Raw genomic sequence first — 19,627 nt, 5'->3', positions numbered from 1 at the left:
GAGGTAGACAGAAGGAGACCAAGTTCAAGAATGACTCTCTCAACCACCTAGTTCCACAGGCAGACAGCATTGTATTCTGCTAGTACCTCTGACCTTCCAGCCAGATCGTGGATTCTAAGACTAGCCCACAGGTTAAGGAAAGCTCTTGTATTTGCATTCCAATCTTATTGACCTCCAGAATTCTTTCCCAAAAGTTCTGGGAGTTTTTCTAGATGTCTCCCAGTATCTTGCAGGTCCCTGATTTCTTCTCTCCATTTGAGGGAAGATCAGGCCACCAGGAATTCCTGGGCCAGGACTAGGCCCTCCAGCTACTGGATCGGTCTGGCTGTTGGACCAGGTCTAACCCTCCAGCTCTTCCCAGGGGATGGAGATCTGGGCTTCACGCTCCATCTACCTTTGCAACTTTTAGCCTGCATGTATCCCAGAAGTCTAGTGGAAATCTCTTCCCCTACTGGGCCTCCAACTCTGTGCAGGTGACCTCAAGAATGGCTTGGAGCCCACAGAATGCGCTTCCACAGACTCCAGCCCCATCTCGGGTCGCCTTCATCCCAGGTCCTCCTCAATCATGTCGCTCAAATGTCAGAAGAGTTCTCAGCCCCTCTCCCTGTTCATGGTTGAGGTGATCCTTAAGAAAGATTTTTCTGGCTGCTTTTATCTAAGGGCCTTGATAGCTCATAGGCAGCAGCTATGGGTCTTATCTATAGGCATCCTTCCTTTCCTGGGAGGAGCTGACTTCTTCCCCCTGGCAGCCCCCGGAAGGCTGCCCACCCCCAAAGATCCTTGGGGCCGGTCCTTAGTCCCACCAGGGCCCTCCACACTTCTCTGCTCAGGCAGAGGTTTTCCTGGAGGCTGCCCCATTCCCTTGGAGTCTTGGCCAAAGAGATTTCCCCAGTAACCAGGATCAGAATCCACCACACTGGCCCCTCCCCAGGGCAGATCTGTCTGCCTCTTCAAAGTTACCTCCCAACTCCCCTTCATGGGCTATGCTCCCTGCAAAGCTTGGGCTCTCGGTTCTCCTTTCTTCCCATGTGAACGAGGAAGGAATCCATGGGGAGTGTCCGTCTTGCACATGCAGCTCTCAAGCCCTTGCCCCGCCTTCCATCTGCCAGAGTTTCCTGCTATCACTCTTTCACCAGAACGAAAAAAGAACACTGGGGTGGAGGTGACATTCTCAGCCGTGCCCCCACCATGCCCTCCTCCCCCAGGAGGCTGGTGGTGTCCATTTTCTCTGTTTTACTGTCCCCAACAGCTCCCCTGACCTTCTGAACTCCATGTCCCCAGCAATCTCCATGCCAGCTGCCCCTTTGGCAAGCATCCCACAAGGTTCACCACTTTCAGGATCAACGGACTCCTTCTCTGGCTCCCTGGTCTCTGCACTAACTCTCAGCCTCGACAAACACCTGGCTAGTGTTCCTCCAGACTCACGTTCCCACTTGCTGGCCAGCCCACCACCAACGACTCCTTTGAGAGCTCTGCATTCCCCACTAAGTGAGTCTGTCTTTGAGAACTCAACCCATCCCTGCCCAGGCCTCAGCCCTGAAGTCCAGTCTGCTCATGGATGAGGTTCACTGACACTCGGGGCCTGATCTACAATCCTATCTGTCAAAACAGCATCAGCTTTGGCCCTGAAAAGTGCCAGGGCTCAGAGCACAGCCTGCGCCCGTCCTCACCTATGGGCAAACCAGGTGGCTCTGAATGAAAACAAACTCCAGGGTTAGTGAGGGAGATGCTCTAGGTAGGAAAGGGCGGCTGCCCTCCTTTTACCCCAGTGTTTCAGCCTCCCCATGCTGACCTCAAGGGCTGCACTCGCCCTTTCCTTCGTGGATCCACACCTTCTCTCACTGGCCTTTCCACACAACTGAGCCCAGGCTATCATGTTTGAAAGAAACACGGGCACAGAGAGTACCACCAAGCCATCTGAGCTGCTAAGCAACTATGCAAGCATTACTCCTTGGGCAATTTCCTTCACCTCTCTCCTATGCAGTTTGCTTACCTGTAAAATGGGCATGGGGCCCACCCCGTTACAGAGCTGCCAGGGGAACTGGTGACAATGTGTGTACCATGCCTAGCACCTAGTAGGTACTCAACAAATGAAAGGACTGCTCTACAGGGCTGCTCACACAGATGGTACTCCTGCCACAGGTCACCAGGTGGGAGTTGTCTGAGAAGGTCCCTTAGGCACCAGAGATTTCCTAAGTATGTGTAAGCCATGGCACACCCACGACTGTCCCAGCCGATCATTCAGCTGGTCCCCTGGGTTGTGTCTGCCTTCCTTTTCCCCCACTAAGAAATGCAGAGGCACTCCACTCTTACTAACAGAGTCTACGAACCCACCGGCCTCGCCCCAGCCCCAAACAGAACTGGCTGCGTCCAGCCAGGGATGCTCCTCACCAGACAGACATCCAACAGCCCTATTTCCATCTCTGTATTTCCTGAAAAACTGTGGCCAGCAGAGGAACTCTTAAATAGGAGCCTTCCTCACGGCTTCTGAGCTAGAAAAAAGGGGGCTCCAGGTCTTCGTAGGAAGGAATGCACTTGCTTTCTTTCACATGTGAATCTCGGAAAAGGGAAAGCTGAGAGGAACACACCTGAGCCTCCCCCAGACTCACAGGTTCTCCAAATAGGGAGCTAAGAAGGTTAGGGAACATTCTGCGGGCAGCCCATGAAAGCGACTTCTAGCCTCAACTTCAGATACTAGTACAGGATTCATTTAGGAGCGATTCTGTTGTTTTCCTCAGGACCTGAAAGAAACATAATGTACCTCTAGGCAGCCAGGCTCCATGTTTGATAATGTTTCCACAGGATACTTTGAATTTCACCTCTTTCTTTTTTTCTTTTCATTCCTTTCTTTTCCTTTCCTTCTCTTCTTTCTCTTGAGTTGCACGAAGCATTTTCAGTCAAAATTTGCTACTCTGATTTTTGTGAAGTAGGTCAGGGTTTTAAATTATAAATAAATTCAGTTTCCATGATTTGGGCAACGTTTTACCAGAACGGTTCCCTATGCGTCTCAATTGCAGTAACCGCTCATTTAATCTTTACAACACTCCTAGGGTCAGGCAGCCTTTTACTAAAGGAGAAGTCCTGTAAGGTCACCATTACCAACCTCCCGCCTCCAGGGCTTTAGAAACTTCGGGTCCTACTTAGGCTGTGACCAAGAGCTCAGCGATTAGAGGACAGAGAAGCCTACCAACGGTCGCTCAAGCAATAAACTGCCAGTGGACTTGGCTCAACAGGTCCCCTGTAGCCCTGGGGCCAGGCCAGAACCCCAGCGACAAGCTACTCGCAGGTTCTAAAGCCGAGGGGGCGCTGGCTGGGGGCTGTGGCACCCCTGAGTCAAGCTTGCTGACGGGGCTCGGGCTGGCAGCCAGCCAGGCTCAGCTGACCAGTAAGTGGGCGGCCCCGAGACAGCCAGGCGGACTGACCCTGGGCAGCAAGACCGTCCATGGGTCGGTAGGCTCCGGGCCTCGGGGTGGAGACACGGGGCTGCGGTGCCACTTTTTCGATTCCGGATCCTCGGTGGGTCTCCAGTAGACCACTGGACTCAGAAGCCCTTCGCCAGCCCCTACCCCTGCCGGGAACGCTACGGTCCGCTCCAGAACTCACAGGCAACAAGTTCTCGTTTCCTCAGGGCGCCACGATCTGCCCAGAGGCCCGGCATGGGGGGCGGCGGGGTGGGGGGGCGCTGAGGGGGGCGATTCCCCGCGCTGCACACGCCCCAAGGGACGCCAGCGCCTTCGCCGCCCCCAGGAGCGCGGAACTACGGGTCTGGTGAGGAGCGGCTGCCCCGGGGGCGCAGGTCCGACGGGGGCGGCTCCGGAATCCCCGGTGCCCGCAACAGGTCTGAGAGCGCGCCGAGGACCGGAGTCCAGGACCTCCCAGACCACGGCCCTCTCCCCTTACCTCCAGCAACTGCACGTAGCTCGCTGGGAACCAGCCGCGGAGCCCGTCCTCTTTCTCGCCTTCCCACCAGCCGCCGTCCGGGACCTGCAGCAGGGTGATCAGCTCGCCCGCAGCAAAGCGCAGCCCCTGGCTGTGCCGCTCCCCAGAGAAGGGGTACAGGGTCCGGCAGCGGGACCCGGACATGGCCTTGGCGCCCGGACTCACAGAGCAGCCTGCATCCCTGCCGAGTCCCGCAGGCTGGGCAGTGGCTCCCCGGGGTCCCAGGCGCCCAGTGCTCCGGGCTCCCGCGCTCTGGGCGCGCGCCGTCTCGAGGGTGCGCGGGGGTCCCCAGCCAGGCGGGGAACGCGCGCTCCGCGCAGGGAAGCAGATACTCGCTGGTTTCGAAGCGCGAGCGGCGACGCCCCCGGGCCGGGCAGCTTGCAGATCCCAGCTCCGGGCGGGGGGGCGGGGCTCAGGGGGGAGGAGACCGAGGCGCCGCGGGCTCCGGAGACAACTTCTCGTGGACGCGGAACGCGGGCTCCTGCCGCGAGGGCCGGCCGGATCTGGAGCCGCCTAAGCACGCGGAAATGCGCAGCTCTGGGGAGAAGTGGGATCCTGAGCATCACCCTCGGCGGGGCTCCGCAGCAAGGGAGTGGCCCGACGTTTGTGGAGAGGGGGGTGGCGGCTAGGTGGCCGAGCCCAGGCTCTCTCAGCGGCGACGGGGGCGGGGCGGAGGCTGGACCACAGCGGCCACGCCTGCTGAGGGCTGGGCGCTCGCTTGCCTTAGGGGCAGGTCAGTGGGGAGGTGTCTCCCCATTCACACCCCCAACACTAGGGGCCGCTGGAATAGAAACGCCCTTTTGTGCCTGTGTAGTAGGAGTAGGCGCCCCCTCCAAGGTACCTGTAGGGGAATGTGTTTGTGACCGTCACTGTAGTGGTTGAACCTAAGGTTGAACTTGACTCGCCGGAAACTGAACAATGGGTGAAAGACAGGTTTGAAGCCTGGCGCCTGAAGCCGGGAAGCTGGGTAGCCGGGTGGCAGGGCGTTACAAGAAGGCACTACCCACGGGGGAGGTGACGGCATTAGAGTTCGAATCAGCCCCATGAGGATAAATTAAGGAAAGGAGAAAGATGAGAGGCTCAGCCCCCACCGTTTTACATGCAAAGGGGCTGGCAAAAAGTACCAATTCTCCTGATACCCAGATGGGCCACATTCATTTACTCAGTCAACAAACATTCAGGCTGCTATTTTTTATGCAACGCTCCAAATACCTATGAAGATCATTTGGACAAGTGTCAGCTCTCCGGGGACCAGTGGACCATGGTGCTGAAGGAAGTTGATCTTAGGCTGAGGGTATAGAAGTAAAAGAAAACTTCATTGCCTACTTCATAGAAAAAAGTCCATTTTCTAAACTACATTAAATAGTTGCACTTCTCTGTATACTTCTAACTGCCTACCCTTACATCTTACTCAATAGTCTTCCATGGCTCCCTTTGCCTATTAAATTAAATAGAGATTTCTCACTCTGTGCATCACAGCCACTCCACGATCCCCATCTCCCTGCCCCCAACCCCAGTCTTTTTACCTCTCACTATGTTTGCCTAGAAGTCCTTTATAAAATCTGTCAGTCTGGGCTACAGAAGCCATAAGATCCTGCACATCTTTCTATGCTTTGCGTCAGTGGTTCTCAGTACTGGCTATACATTAGAATCACCTGAGTAGCCTTAAAATATGCTTATGCCCAGGCCCAGCCTGGCTTTGAGAATCACTGTTGAGCCATATTCTGCGTTTAAACCATCTGAACTCAGCCTCAGTCTGGCCTCAGGCCATGGGCAAGTTGACAAATGCAGATTGTTTATATTATGCTGTGGATTGCGAATTGACAAACCTTTGCTTGGCTAGAAATATGAGGAACAAACTCTTGACCACAGCCACCATTAAGAGTCCCTTAATGCAGAGCTGCAAAAATTGTTATAGAAGAGTCACTAGAAGTAACTGACCTAATCAAGTGCTAAAAAAAGAACTAAAATTTCCTGTATCAGGGGAATATGTGACTGTTAGTAGGCTGACCTCAGATTTCATATCTTCTGATATGGCCCAGCTCAAGTTAGGAGAGTTGGTCCAGGCCCTTCCTTCTACGCAGAATCCCCCATGGTAGCCTTGAGTAACCTGTGATCTACTTTGGGCTGGAAAAATCTCAACCTACATAACACCCCATGCACATCAGCTTTAAATCACCCACCCCAAACTTCTGCAGCACCCAAACTTATTATGGCTGTCAGTTTCTTCCAATTCTTTTTTTAATTGTATTTTTTCCATTACCACTTGTCCCCCTTATACCCTCTTCCACCTCCAGCCACCCCACCCCCGCATTCACCACCTTGTTGACCGTGTCCGTGAGTCCTTTTTCTTTTTTTCAATTCTTTCATTTCATTCCTGTAATCATATGAGCTGGTGTGGTTATTGCCTACAGTTTACCAGCAGAGAAACTGAGCTCTGAGGGTGTGACTTGCCCACTATCATATGGCTAGTAAACAGTGAACCAGGCTTTGAACTCAGATCTGGCTTACTGTGCAATAGGTCAAGTGCTGCTTCCTTTAGTCTAGTCCATCTTGCCAGAGTCAGGAAACTGTATCCTTTTGGTTCATCCACAAATGGCATCTTAAGAAAGGGCTCTCTGGTGATACCCAAGGTCAGTCCTTGTAGAAGTGAAACTGGACTAGCAGTCCGTGGAACTGCTGTGTCTGATCTCATCTATGAAGTCACCTCAGACAAATCCTTTAACACCTTTGAGTCCCTTTCTCCATCTGAGACTGGAGACTGAATCCAATAGCTGGAATATGACTTGAGATGGTTAAATATCTGGGCTCTGCTCTCCCTGTTCCAAACCTCAGTTCTGCCACTTTCTATGTGCCTTTGGGCAATTTACATAACCTGTCTGAGCCTCATGTTCTTCATCATTAGAAAAAAATAATAGTAATATTTATACCATAAAGTTATTAAGAGGATTAAATGGGTAAAAATGTAAACTACTTAGAGCAATGCCAGGCATGTAAAGTACTCAAGTATTAGCATTATTATTATCTGTCTAGCCCAATGTGCCTGGTTATTTGCTATGTAACACTTCATTTTGAACTAAGATTTCCAGTGCAATAATAGAAGTGGAAACTTATATCTTTGGAATGCCAAAAATGTTAAAGGAACACTCTCTGGGTTTCTGTTTTCTCCTAAGATTTTGAAGGAAAGAGTTTCCCCCTCACCTACTTTCCCTTTGCCATCCTCCTTCCTGATTATCTATTACTTCAATATTATATAAGTTCTGAATGTCGTGATTTATTAAGAAATGTTAGGATAATTTATGTTCCTTTTAGAAAATCAGATAACATGATGAGAAACAAGGAAAATAAAAGTAACCAATAATTATACCATTTGGAGTATTTTAATATTTTGGTATTTTTTTAATTTAGGCATGTGTTCATACATAATTTGGTAAGATATCACCAAGATTTTTAGCACGACTGGGAAGTTTATCCACGACTTCTCAGATGTGCAAAACAAATGTACTTTTTTGTTACCTATACTACTGTGGAGCCCCTGTTATTGGTGCAACCAGTGCAGTGCCAGTGGGAATGCTTGTCCTGTTTAAAATGATCTTGTTCATCTCAGTATTCAGCCTTTCATTTCCCCCTTCCAGGAATTCTTGTAGCCTTTTTCCCTAAGGCACTGACTTAGTGTAGGAGGACTCTTATACTGACTGTGTTGGGAGGGCTCTTCTTTAGGCTCTGTGCAGTATCTCACCACTACTCCTGCTGTTTGTCTGGCCTGGTTCTTACCTGCCCTCTGCCGATGTCTCCCAAGGAGTCCTTGTGGGTTTTGCACTTACTGCTGAAAAATTCTAATGTTTAAAAGATGTAAGTGAAAGTACAGCTATCATTTATTCTGTTTTTAACTTCTCTGAGCCCTGGCCAGTTTGCTCAGCTGGTTGGAGCGTCATCCTATACACCAAAATGTTGCCTGTTCCATCAGGACACATTCCTAGGTTGCAGGTTTGATCCCTGGTCAGGGTGCATAGGAGAGGCAACTGATCAATGATTCTTTCATGTCAGTGTTTCTCTCTCTCTCTCCCCCACTTTAAAATCAATAAACATATCCTCAGGAGAGCATTAAAAAAATTAACTTCTTTGATAAGTAAATTTTATTTTACTGATTAAACTACTAGTAACTCAAGGGAGGAATAGCATGTTGGTTTTAAACTTCCATTTAGCCTTCTTAAAGCTTGAGTCTTGTAAAATTGAGTCTTGTAAAATGTAGGCATTCAGTACTTCCTGAATTCCTTTTGTGAAAATTGTCTAGACCCCTGCTCATCTTCCAGTCTTCCATATTGCCAAGTTACCCTATGAGCACATGTGTTAGGATATCCAGATTACACTGTAAACTCCTAAGAGCAGCATCTAGTCTCTCTTTCTTAGCTTTCTCTTGACACCATGCTTTTAATAACTATGTGCTGGCAGATGTTTCTTCTCTACCCAGTACAGTCTTATATGTCTTTCCATCATCAGCTTCTGGTTGTTTCAGTTTCTTAAAAAGCTGCACATAAATTTGTCCTATCACCCAGCAAGTCCCTCCCAGGTAGCTACCTAAGAGAAATGAAAACAAATGGCTACACAAAAACTGTAGTGAATGTCCATAGAAGCACTATTTATAATAGTCAAAAAGTGGAAATAATCCAAATGTCTTTCAGTTGATGACTACATAGAAAAGATGTTGTACACCCATGCAATGGAATATTCGCTCAGCCAAGGACAGAATTGGGGTACTGGCACATGCCACAACACGGATGGACTTCAAAGGCATTACACTAAGTGAAAGAAGCCAGAGACAAAAGCCTGTGTATTGCATGATTGCACATATATGAAAGAGACAATAAATAAATTAGCACTTGCCTGGGGCTAGAGTTGGTAATAGTGTACATAAATAGGCATAATCTTTCCTTTTGGGGTGATGACAATGTTCTGAAATTGGATTGTGGTAATTGTTGCACAACTCAGGAAATCATTAAATTGTATGCTTAAAACAAGTACAATTTGGAGATGTAAATTATGCTTCAATTAAGTTGTTACCATAAACCAAAAAATAAACAAAAGTATGTAAAGGCCTTATTCATTCAACAGGAGCTACTCTTCCTATCTTGTGTACTAATTCATTCTACAACAACCTGGAGAGTTATTAAGCACATGCTATGAAATGGACAATGTGCTGGTCCTGGAGAGAAAGAGATGAAAATAGCAGCACACATAAAGAATTTCTATAGATCCATAAGAAAAAGATGGACGGCACTACAAAAAAGGGCAAAAGACTTGAACAGGCATTTCACGAAAGAAAATATCCAAAATGCCAACAATTTAAAAGATTAGCTTCATTAACCACCAAGAAAAGCCATCAAAATCATAAGGAGGCAACCATGTTCTCACCAGGTGGTGTGTATAAAAACAACATGGGGAATGCTGCGTATGTTCGTCCCATGAGGATGGGACGAACCTGGGATTCTCTCACATTGCTGCTGGGAGCCCATTGGAAAATGCGCTATTTACCAGCGCCAAACATGATGTCCTCTATGGCTCACCAACTCCCCTCTGAGCTATAACCGACCTGAGGTGTGTTTACATGTTCACTGAAACACACATACCATGTTCATAGCAGTACTGTTCATAATACCCCAAAACCCAAAACAGCCCAAGGTTTGTCAAGGGGAGAGTGAATGAATGGTGACATTTACACTGTGGAAAACGCTGCATTTGGAGAATGAACAAACTATTGCTACATGTAAATGGATCCCACATTTGTAATGTTGAGCAAAAGAAGCCAAACATGAAAGGGCACACAGAGCATGATTTCATTTACATGAAATTCCCAGAAGGTGGGAGGGAGGTGATTTCCAGAAAGGGTAATGAGGGCACAGCTGTGTCTGGGATGCTGATGATACTCTTGATCTTCATGCTAGTTACACAGGACTGTTCTGCAGGCTGTTGACTTATTTGTATACTTTTCTGTATGGATACTATATTTTAATAGTTTGTTACACAAAATGATATAGTCCCTGATGTCAGACAACATACAATCTAGATTCTAGAGATGTTCTCCAAGCTTCTTTTACTGTGCACCTCTATCAGTAAAAGTCCTCAATACACGCATTTTTATTGTTTATTAATTAAATGTGCAAGCCACTAAACTAGTAAGTATTCTATAAGATGCAAAATTTGAATTTTAAAGGAATTACATTAAAACATATATACAAATAGAAATTCAAAAATCTCTTCCCTTGCCATAGTGGATGTTCTGTGCTCTTCTCGTGACATTGAGAGTCAGCTTCAAGAAGACAGTAGGAAGGAAAAAAAGTTATTATACTGAAAATAAGCATTTTGGAATCATGACTCTGGAGGGGATAAATGGACCCAGTTCTCCCCTTGTCGTCTTTGAGAAACCTTGTGTTGGGCTCACCAGGAGGATGTATTAAGAGCCCTCCATCCTTTCTCTCCCCAATTCTCTCAGGAGTTTGAGCCCCAGGTCCAGCAGAACAAAGGTCCTGAAATGGAAATGTGTGTGAGAATCACCTGGGAGACTGTAAAAATGGTGACTCTTCCTGGGCCTCACCTCCAGGGGCTCTGATTTAGTGGGTTCGGGATGGGACCCAGGGGCCTAATTTTAACCTCAAACAGCACTCTGTGAAACACCACTCTGGAGCAGAACATCCTAAACACCAAGGCTGTCCTATGTTTTCAGAAATTAATGATCTCATCAGAGGACATTGTATTTGATAAGTAAGCATGGTTTGCTTTTGCATCCTATTTGGCCCAGCACACCAGCATTTAACAAGATGGCACATAGACAGTGGGAGGCAGAGCCTAACCCCTGAGAGATAAATGAGGAGAGGAAACAGATGTGGGGAATGAGACAGACAGAATACAGAAGAAAAAGGGAATGGGGTAGAAGGGAGAGTTACTGGGGCGAGAGGGCAGGGAGGGAGGGGGAAGAGAAAGGCAAGACTGTCTTTCTCCCAGAAGATCCTGGTCCCCCTCACACTCGCGCTGCCCAGGCCCAGGGCACTTGAGCCCAGCTCTGCCTCCCCAGAGAAATCTGGAGGTTCCATCTGCAAAAGGAGCAGAAAGGGGGGAAAAGGTAAAGGGGGGAAAAGGTAAAGGGGAAAAGAGAAGAAAAGGAGGGCCTCAGAGAGATGAAATGACTTGTGGAACTAAGAGTAACATTAAAAGCCAAATCCTGTCTTTTCACTGGTTTTGCTGGGTGCATGGCCAAAGGAGGGCTTGCCCCTTTCCCATGAGTCCCCAGCTGCAGCAGAGAAGTGTGAAAATGAGATTGTCCTTTGGGGCTCAATAACAAAATACCCACCTCAGAGCCAAGCAGAGATAAGCAAAGTCACACTACAGAGAGAGAAAGTCTCCAGGGCTGGGACCCACCTCTAACTGGAGGGCCCCAATAACATAGCTAAACCCTGGAAAAGCCTTCCCACTATGCGCTGTGCTCTCTGGAAGCTTAGAAAGTAAGTTTAAGGGGTCCATGAGGACTGCTGCTCTTCCTGGGCTCTGCCTTCATTAAGGTTCACACACACACACACACACACACACACACACACACACACACACACACACACGACTGTCTTTTGAGTAGCATCCTGCTTCTCTTGCCCTGAAGACAAGCCAGGCTGTAAGTTCTTTTCCCAACAATGTGGCTGAAGCTGGGTGTTTCAATTTGTTGTTGGTGGTCCTGTTATGTGAATACAATTCTCCAGGGCTCATTCCAAGTAGCCAAGGCTGACACAAATCCCTGGAGACTCCTGAACTTAGGGAAAAGGCACATGGATGAGCTGGCTGCCAGTTGCCGGATTTCTCCTGGGATGAGGGGGTGCCAGCCAAGAAAAACAGTCAGGGATGGCACGTTTCTCACTCCAAACTCACCACAAGTCTCCATTCTTTTAAAGACTAAAAATAAATTCAGAATTAATCACAACAGAAAAGGAACAGTCTCTTCGATGTTCATAATTAGCTCTCTGTTTATTAACGAAGACTCTATTGGGCTCATTCAAGTCCCTGCTTTTTTGCTTACTAATGACATGCCAGGACAAGTGGCTTCACCTCTCTGTACCTCTGTCTCTTCACTTGCAGAATAGGGTCTGAAACACCATTTCCACAAGGCCACAGAAAGGACTGCAGGGGCCCATCTTGTGCATTCTTGGTCAAGGGCCCAGCTCTGTCCAATGCATGCAGGTCTGGGTTCAGATCAGAAAGGAACTCATTCCTGGCTTTGAGAAGCCATGGAAATTTCCAGGCCTGGTATCTATCATAAGTAGGTGGAAGTAATGATTATTTACTCTCCAGACTAATAAAAATTCCTTCCAGAGCCTCCCATAACAACTTCGGTGAGGACATAGAACCCCCGGGGAGGAAGTTGAGTGCACACAGTTTACATTCCTCTTGACTTACCCAGCACGATTGGCCTGTGGGACCAATGGGACAAACTGAGGTTCCCCTTCCTGCCATCAGTGGGAGGTCTGAGCCCCAGAAGCAGGAACCACTCCACCTGGCCCTGTGGGACAGCCTGGAGACTGGGCCTTGGTGAACGTTTCATGATAGGGGTCCTGCTGGGTGCCCACGGTGGGCGATAATGGCACTGGAGGATCTCTACACTTCAGGAATCCAGAACTCAGGAAAAGAAATTTTGAACAAGCAAAGCAAGACATGTGTACCATGCTGTTAATTGTTGAAATTGCCCAACTTATAATGAAGGTTCATTATACTATTCTGTCTACCTTTTAAATAGGTTTTTGTCAAAATAAATAAATAAACAAAGCCACTTTGTTTGTTTGTTTGTTTGTTTGTTTGTTTGTTTAAAGCCTTACCTGAGGATACATTTTTATTGATTTTGATACAGGTTAGTAAGAAGCTAGGAAAATTCCTTGGCAAGTAGAATAGGGAAACTGAGACAGAGCTGAACACAGTGGCCAAGCAATTTACAGCCAGGTGCAGATGGTCACCAGGGTGGAAAGTCCCCAGTGCCTGGCAGTGCCCAGGGTAACCTCTGCTCCTGGCCTTTCCTCCCTGGAGATAACATCTGGGATATAACATCTGGGGTTCAGTTGTGTTTCAGCTCCAGGCCCAGACCCTGTGAGCCTGTCCATAGGCCTCTTTTCTCTGACTTCCAGTGAGCTCAGGCAGCCCAGCTTAGGCCTCCTGTTGCTTTTTCTATGCTAATTCCTTCTTTGTTTCATTGTCCCCAGCTTTAATAAATGTATCCTCATAATCACCTGGTGAATAATCCACATACTACAACTGGTCCTAGGTAGACCGACAGAGGGCCAGGCCCCTGTCTGGTAACATTTTTAAGAGAGAGGAAGGTGGAGGGAGGCGGGGAGAGATAGAGAGAGAGAGAGAGAGAGAGAGAGAGAAACATTGACGGGTTGACTCCCATACGTACCCTGACTGGGAATTGAACCCACAACCTAGGTATCTGTCCTGAGCAGGGGTTGAACCCACAAACTTTTGGTGCATGGGATGACACTCCAACCCACTGAGACACATGGCCAGAGCCAATGAAGCCATAGCCACAGTCTCAGAGGAACTGCCTTGCATGTCTTATGCCTCAAACCTTTGGGATATTAAAACAGGGTAAAATAACCTTTGGATGGGACCTAAAGCAACATTGTGCCCCAAAGAACTATTTTTGGCCATAGCAAGAGATCAGATAATATGACTACTGGACTGAAAATTAAAAGTGTTCCTTAGAATCAGTGTTGCTCTGTCACCTATAGAAACACCTTCCTTCTATTGATGTGTTTGTTCCCCTTCCCTTTCTCATGGACATCTCTTCCCTTTGTCTCTTAATCAGAACATCATTTGGGCTCCTGCCTGAATAGCTGTTCTTTGATCTCAAATAAATGTTGCCTCTCACTTTGAAAGGACTTTTATTTCTAACAGTTTGAAATTTCTCATAATAAAGCAGGAAGTATATGCACCTGAGCCTACTCTGTATACCTAACTCTTATGAAAGTCCTTCAGAATTTGTTAGAGCCTATTCATTCAAAGTTTTCAAAGATTTCTAAACAACGAATTTTTCTGATCACGTTTTTCAGTTCATGGTTTACAGAACAAGGTGTCTCAACAGCAGGAGGAAGTGCCATGACAATTTGACACTGGGTTTGGGGGAAGAGGAGAAGGGATCAGGGCCACCCACTACAAAAGACTCCAGAAAATACAGTGTCTAAGCCAAGAGCCATTTGCACACATCAGGAGCCCCTAGGATGTTGGTGATGAACTCTCATTCATGTACAGAGCAGCAGTAGAGCCAGCAGAGACAGAGTTGAGTACATAGATTCACACGAAGCTGAAAGACCAAGTGACTAGCCTGGACTCTGCATTTCCCAGGGAGAGCCTCCAGTTCCTTGTCTGCACAACAGGAGCACAGCCATCTGCTCCACTCATCTCAAAGGCCCCTCTGGAAAGTCAAAGTAGGCAATGCATCGAAAGGTAGCTTGTGAACTAGAAACATTGTCAAACAGAAATAACCCTGAGTCCTTCTGTTTTAAAAGTCAAGACACTGTGTAAGGCTCTGTAGAACGATCTTTGTCTTACTTAGTCCATCCTGGCTGCCATAAAACAATACTATAGACTGGGTGGCTTAAAAACAGAAATTTGTTTCTCATAGTTCTGGAGGCTAAGGTTCAAGATCAAGGTGTTAGCAGATTTGGCGTCTGGTGAGGACCTGCTTCCAGGTTCCTAGATGGCTGCTTTCTCTTTCTGCCTTCGCCTGTCAGAAGGGAACAAGGGAGCTCTGTGGGGCCTTTTTAATAAGGGCTCTAATCCCATTCATGAGGGCTCCACCCTCATGATCTAATCACCTCTCAAAGGCCACCCCTCCTAATACCATGATGTAGGACATTAGGTTTCAACCAGTAAATTATGGGGGACACATTTGGTCTATGGCAATCTTCATCCTCAGTGGTCAAACTACTGCAAGTTATTTCAAGTGTTTGTAAGTAAAAAGAACAGTTTTGATTAGTGAGCAAGTTCATTTGTGTGGAACAACTCACTTCTGAACAAAAATTAAATGGGGTTGCTATTAACTTTAGTCACTTGGGGGGAATGGCACTGGGAATGGAGAAGGTGGGTGGGAAAAAGTTACCCTTACTTTATACATCTTGTTGAATTAGTTACAGTGAGCTCATATTACTTCAGTGATCTACATCTTTAAAAGATTAATGAACAAAATTAGATGTTCATAATAAGCAAGGGAATAATGAAGGTAGATTTTGTACTTGTGGCCCTTCACCAGGTTAAGGAGTAGATCTAGACACTTGAGGCCACGGTGAATTCCGCCTCCCACTGATGTCCTTTCCACAAGTCTCCTTGTAGGGGTGGCACCTGCCAGCCTCAAACCGGGGATGGGGTGCTATAGCTCTGAGCACAAGGCTGTGTCTGCTAAGACGGGGAATCCAGGTCTGTGCAGGTCACGAGATGAGATCAAGAATTAATGTTAAGAATTATAGCAATGTGCTATAATTGCCTGTGAGTCACATGGAGGTATCTCTGTGGGGCTACTTAGGACCTTGAACTCTGACCCTCTCCTGCAATCTCCACCTTGGTGACAATCTTACAGAAATCTCTTGAAACAGTTGTCTCCTCATGAGTTGGTATTAAACTGAACCATACAAAAATAACAATGCCAGGTCATTTTTCACTTATAAGAACTTTAACTTCATAGTTTCAGTGTAACATCCCCAGCCAGACTTATTCCCAAGAGGTAAGGCAAGGCCCATGCAAGCCTCCAATCCACCCCATTCCATCCACATTCCTTCTTGGCCATCCACCCTACAAACCTTTGCCTTATGTTATACTGGATTTGTGATATGCTATGCCAGTAGCTCACCAGACTCACTGGGAGCTGTGACAAATTCAGACACCTGGGACCAGCTTGGGAGATTTGGGTGAAGGAGGTCTGGGGTGAGTGCATTTTTGAGTTCCCCAGGGGTTTCTTATGCACAGCCTTGGCTGAGACCCTTGATATAGTGCAGTGCTTCTCACCCTTTGTTACAAATTCAAAGCACCTGGACATTTAAAACCCTGATGGCCAGGTTGTACTCTGTATACATTACATCAGAATGTCTTGGAGCAGGAGCCAGGCATCAGCAGTTTTTAAAGATTTCCACATGGTGCCAATATGCAGCCAAGTTCAGGAACCAATGACAGGGTGAACAATGGAGGCTGCTGACCTTCATTTCCAGAGGCAGGTGTCACCTGCCGGCCAGAACTGATCACATCCTCATGGGTAAGAATAGTGTGGGGACACTAAAAATCTGCCCACATGGGTGGCTCTCATCAGGCCCAGGGTCAAGCTTACTTGTTCTCCATTGCTAGACTTTCTGCTTTTCCCACCTGTCTGCCTGCCTCTCAAGAGGAGACACCTGCTAGGCTTCACTGCCTCAGCCTCTCCTGTTTCCTCAGCAGCCTTGCCTCCTGATGCCCACTCTGAGAGGGACACACACTTGGGAGCAGCTTCCCCTGCCTGGGACTGCAGCCCAGGACCCACCAGGGAGTGAGTTGCCATGACGATGGTAGCATGCTGTGCCCCAGCCCCCTCTGTCACTGCCAAAGCCCTGTGAAACATCAGAATTCACAGGGCTTGTCCAACTGCCTGGACTTCTCCACAGGAAGGGGATGTGGGAGGCGTTTTTGCCTCTGTGCTTTGGGAAGATGGAGCAAAGGAGAGAACAGCAGCCTCTAACAAAACCCCAAAACTTCCCAGTCTATTGGAATACAAAAATAAATCTACATTCTTATAGCAAGGATTATCAACCATAATTATTGTCAAGAGGTTTGTCGAGAGGAAAACGACTGGGGATGTAGGAAGGAGAAAGAACTATTTCTTCAGGTGGAGGAGGAAGGCAGGACTAGAGAGAAGGGAGAGGAAGTGTGGGGGCAGCACCAAAAAGCGATTCTTTGGGAGAAAACCTCAACTGGAAAAAGAGGATGAGGCTCAAGGGCTGCCTGGAGCAGGGAGCAGGGAGCCTGGTGAGGAAACAGAGAACTCAGCTCGGAGGAAGTGAGGGACCGGGGAAGAGGGAACTGATGAAGAGTGGGCTAGTTACCTATTGTTGTGGAACAAATTACTGCAAAATGTAGAGGCTTAAAACCATAAATATCTATGACTACTGTTTCCATGGGTCAGGAATTCAAGCCACTTGAGCTGGGTGCTTCTGGCTTAGAGTCTCTCGTTATGTGCAGTCCAGGTGTCAGCAGGTACGGCATCATCTGGAGGCCAGGCTGGGGCAGGGGGAGCCGCTTCCAAGATGCCGGACTCAAGAGGCTGGTGAGCTAGTGGTGGCTGTTGGCAGGAGGCCTCAGTGCCTCAACACATGGTATGTCCTCATGACATGGCAGCTGGCTTCCCCCAGAGAGAGTGATCCAAGAGCCAGTAAGACTGAGCTGCAGTATCTTTTATGACATAGCTTCAGAAGTTACTCATCTTATTTCTATATCTTACTGGTTACTCAGTCAGCCCTACTCAGCGGGACTGGGAGGGGCTGTCAAAGCATGAGAGTTCAAGGTCATTGGAGGCCATCTTGGAGTCTGGCTACAACAAGGAGAAAATCCTTTCTGAGTCATGGGATTGGTTGTTCACACATGCATAAGAGACTCAGCAGATAGGGCAGGTGGGGACTGTGATCCAGGCTGAACACATAGTCTGGCTGTGCCCTGGACAAAGCGGGCAGGCACACTTTTTTGTAACATGCCTCTCTAGAAGAGGTACATGCACTGTTTCTACAAAGGGCATCTTGTGCCTCGGCCTCAATTTGTTAGGGTATTTTTAAGCGTTGAGTAATAGAAAATCCAACTAAAAAAGAATGTCAATTCATATAAATAAAGGGGGCAGAGGTGTGAAGCTTCAGGCAAGGCTGAATCCAGGGTTTCAAACAATGTTGTGACCTCTCTGTACATCTTCTTAACTCTTCTGCCTTCTGATTTGATGTAACTCTGTGTTGGCTTGACTCTCAAGCTCTCTCATCACCACAGCCCCCAGCAGCTCCAGTTTTACTGATTCAGATTCAGCCCAGGGAGATTCCTTCTTCCAGCACCTGAAATAAAAGTTCTGATCCTGACTCTCTATGACCCGCTCCCTTAAACATTCACAGTGTCCAAGGCAATGAGAAACGCCAATTGACTTAATCCACAGGATGTGGTCACCTCTAGAAACTAAGGGGGCTTCTCAGCTCCACCTAGCAATTTTGAAGCAGTTTTCCCTTTGGACACTGGTGCTGAGAAAAAGGAGAATGGTGCTGGGAAGGTAAAACTCACGGCAGCCTCCCACACCCTGAAGTCAGCATTTGGCTGACTGAAGGGAGAGGGCTTTGCCCAGCACCCTGGGGTGATGCTGGAAATCAGCAGAAGGGCCAGATCAGAGCTGAAGCTCAGAGGTACAGGAGGGCACCTGTGACTGCCGACTTAGGTGAGGCCAGAGAGCTTGGTTTTCTCCCCACCCGGCAAGTGGGGCTTCCGATCACAAGCTTGTGAGCCAAGCTATACCCCTTTTGGAATTAAAAACTATAAATTTAAACATCAAATTACTTTCTGCAACAGTAGGAGCAATATATAAACTAGAAGAGAGAATCTATTAATTTATCAGTTTTTTCATCAAATAAGTTTGAAGCACTACCTATGTGCCATGACTCCGTGTGAGGAAACTCAGTAAGAACACGGGCCAAAAGTCCTGGTGAAAACAGTGCAAAAGAAATGTGAAGATATTAGTGCAAATCCAGTATGGGCTCCTGTGGGAAGTTAACTGTCAGCACCCACTGCTTGCCAATATCCATGCCCAGCCTTAAGCAGGATTACTTTGGCTACCTTTATGGGGGCTGGACACCATCCTGGCTCTGCCCAGGTTGGCAGTTCCAACTTCCGGAATGAAAGTTTTCTGCTTTGCCCATTCCCCTTTATATGTCACAGGAGACTTGTTAATAACTATCATATTCTCCACTTGGGGGCCTTATCAATTCTATTGCCTCATCATTCCTCATTATGAAAAATCCTTGCACAGCAATTTCTTCTTTACCCTCATCCTCATCCCTTGGTCCTGAGGCAGAGGAGAGAGAGAAAAAAAAAAAAAAAACACATGGAGACCTACAATTCTGGATCAAGCTGGAAAATAAGACTTCTGTTAGCTAGATTCTGCCCCCTGACCTAGCTTCCTCTAGCACTCTCTATGGCTCCCTCTTTCACTTTTAAGTGTCTTATCTTGTATGGTCATAACTGTTCCGGGATGATTGAAGATTCTGCTAAATTCTGCATTTTAAAATCTGTCTCTGTGAAAATTTGCAGAAGAAATGGCTTCTGTTTTTAAAGGGGCTGATTCTTTGTCTTCCCCAGCCCCCCGATCATTTTGAAGTGAAATTTGAACTTCACAGAGCAGTTTTTGAAAACCCAGCTGTACAATGGATTCTTCCTAAACTGTGTGGAGCTGGGTTTGTGTTTCATGGAGTGAGAGTGGTTTCATTGGATAATTGTAGGGGACACAGAGATGAGTGTTTAAAATAAATAGATAGCTATGTTAGCTTAGAATTGATCTTTAAAAATATTAGTAAGCAATCATGCTTACTAATTGCATTAGTAAGCAATTATGCTATCGGTATGCAGAGTTGGCAAACGTCAGGAAGGTTACTCAATTAGTTTTCTGTGGCAGCTGTAG

General features: G+C 47.4%; 1 protein-coding gene across 2 annotated transcripts in view; it reads right to left on the bottom strand.

The window, feature by feature from the left end:
* The window catches only part of GAS7 (growth arrest specific 7), a 208,885-nt gene extending 204,365 nt beyond the window's left edge, over positions 1-4,520 (bottom strand). The window contains exon 1 of one of the 2 annotated variants that reach the window (XM_037155061.2): positions 3,901-4,520. In XM_037155061.2, the coding sequence (XP_037010956.1) occupies positions 3,901-4,083 (183 nt within the window). In that variant the 5' untranslated portion in view covers positions 4,084-4,520. The remainder of the gene's footprint in view (positions 1-3,900) is intronic. The other variant, XM_053672675.1, reaches the window with a different exon arrangement.
* Positions 4,521-19,627: the final 15,107 nt, after the last annotated feature.

The sequence above is a fragment of the Artibeus jamaicensis genome, unplaced genomic scaffold (assembly GCF_021234435.1).
Source record: "Artibeus jamaicensis isolate MK-2021 breed Jamaican fruit bat unplaced genomic scaffold, CSHL_Jam_final contig_781, whole genome shotgun sequence".
Classification (NCBI taxonomy): domain Eukaryota; kingdom Metazoa; phylum Chordata; class Mammalia; order Chiroptera; family Phyllostomidae; genus Artibeus; species Artibeus jamaicensis.
This window is presented reverse-complemented; position numbering and strand designations above follow the sequence as displayed.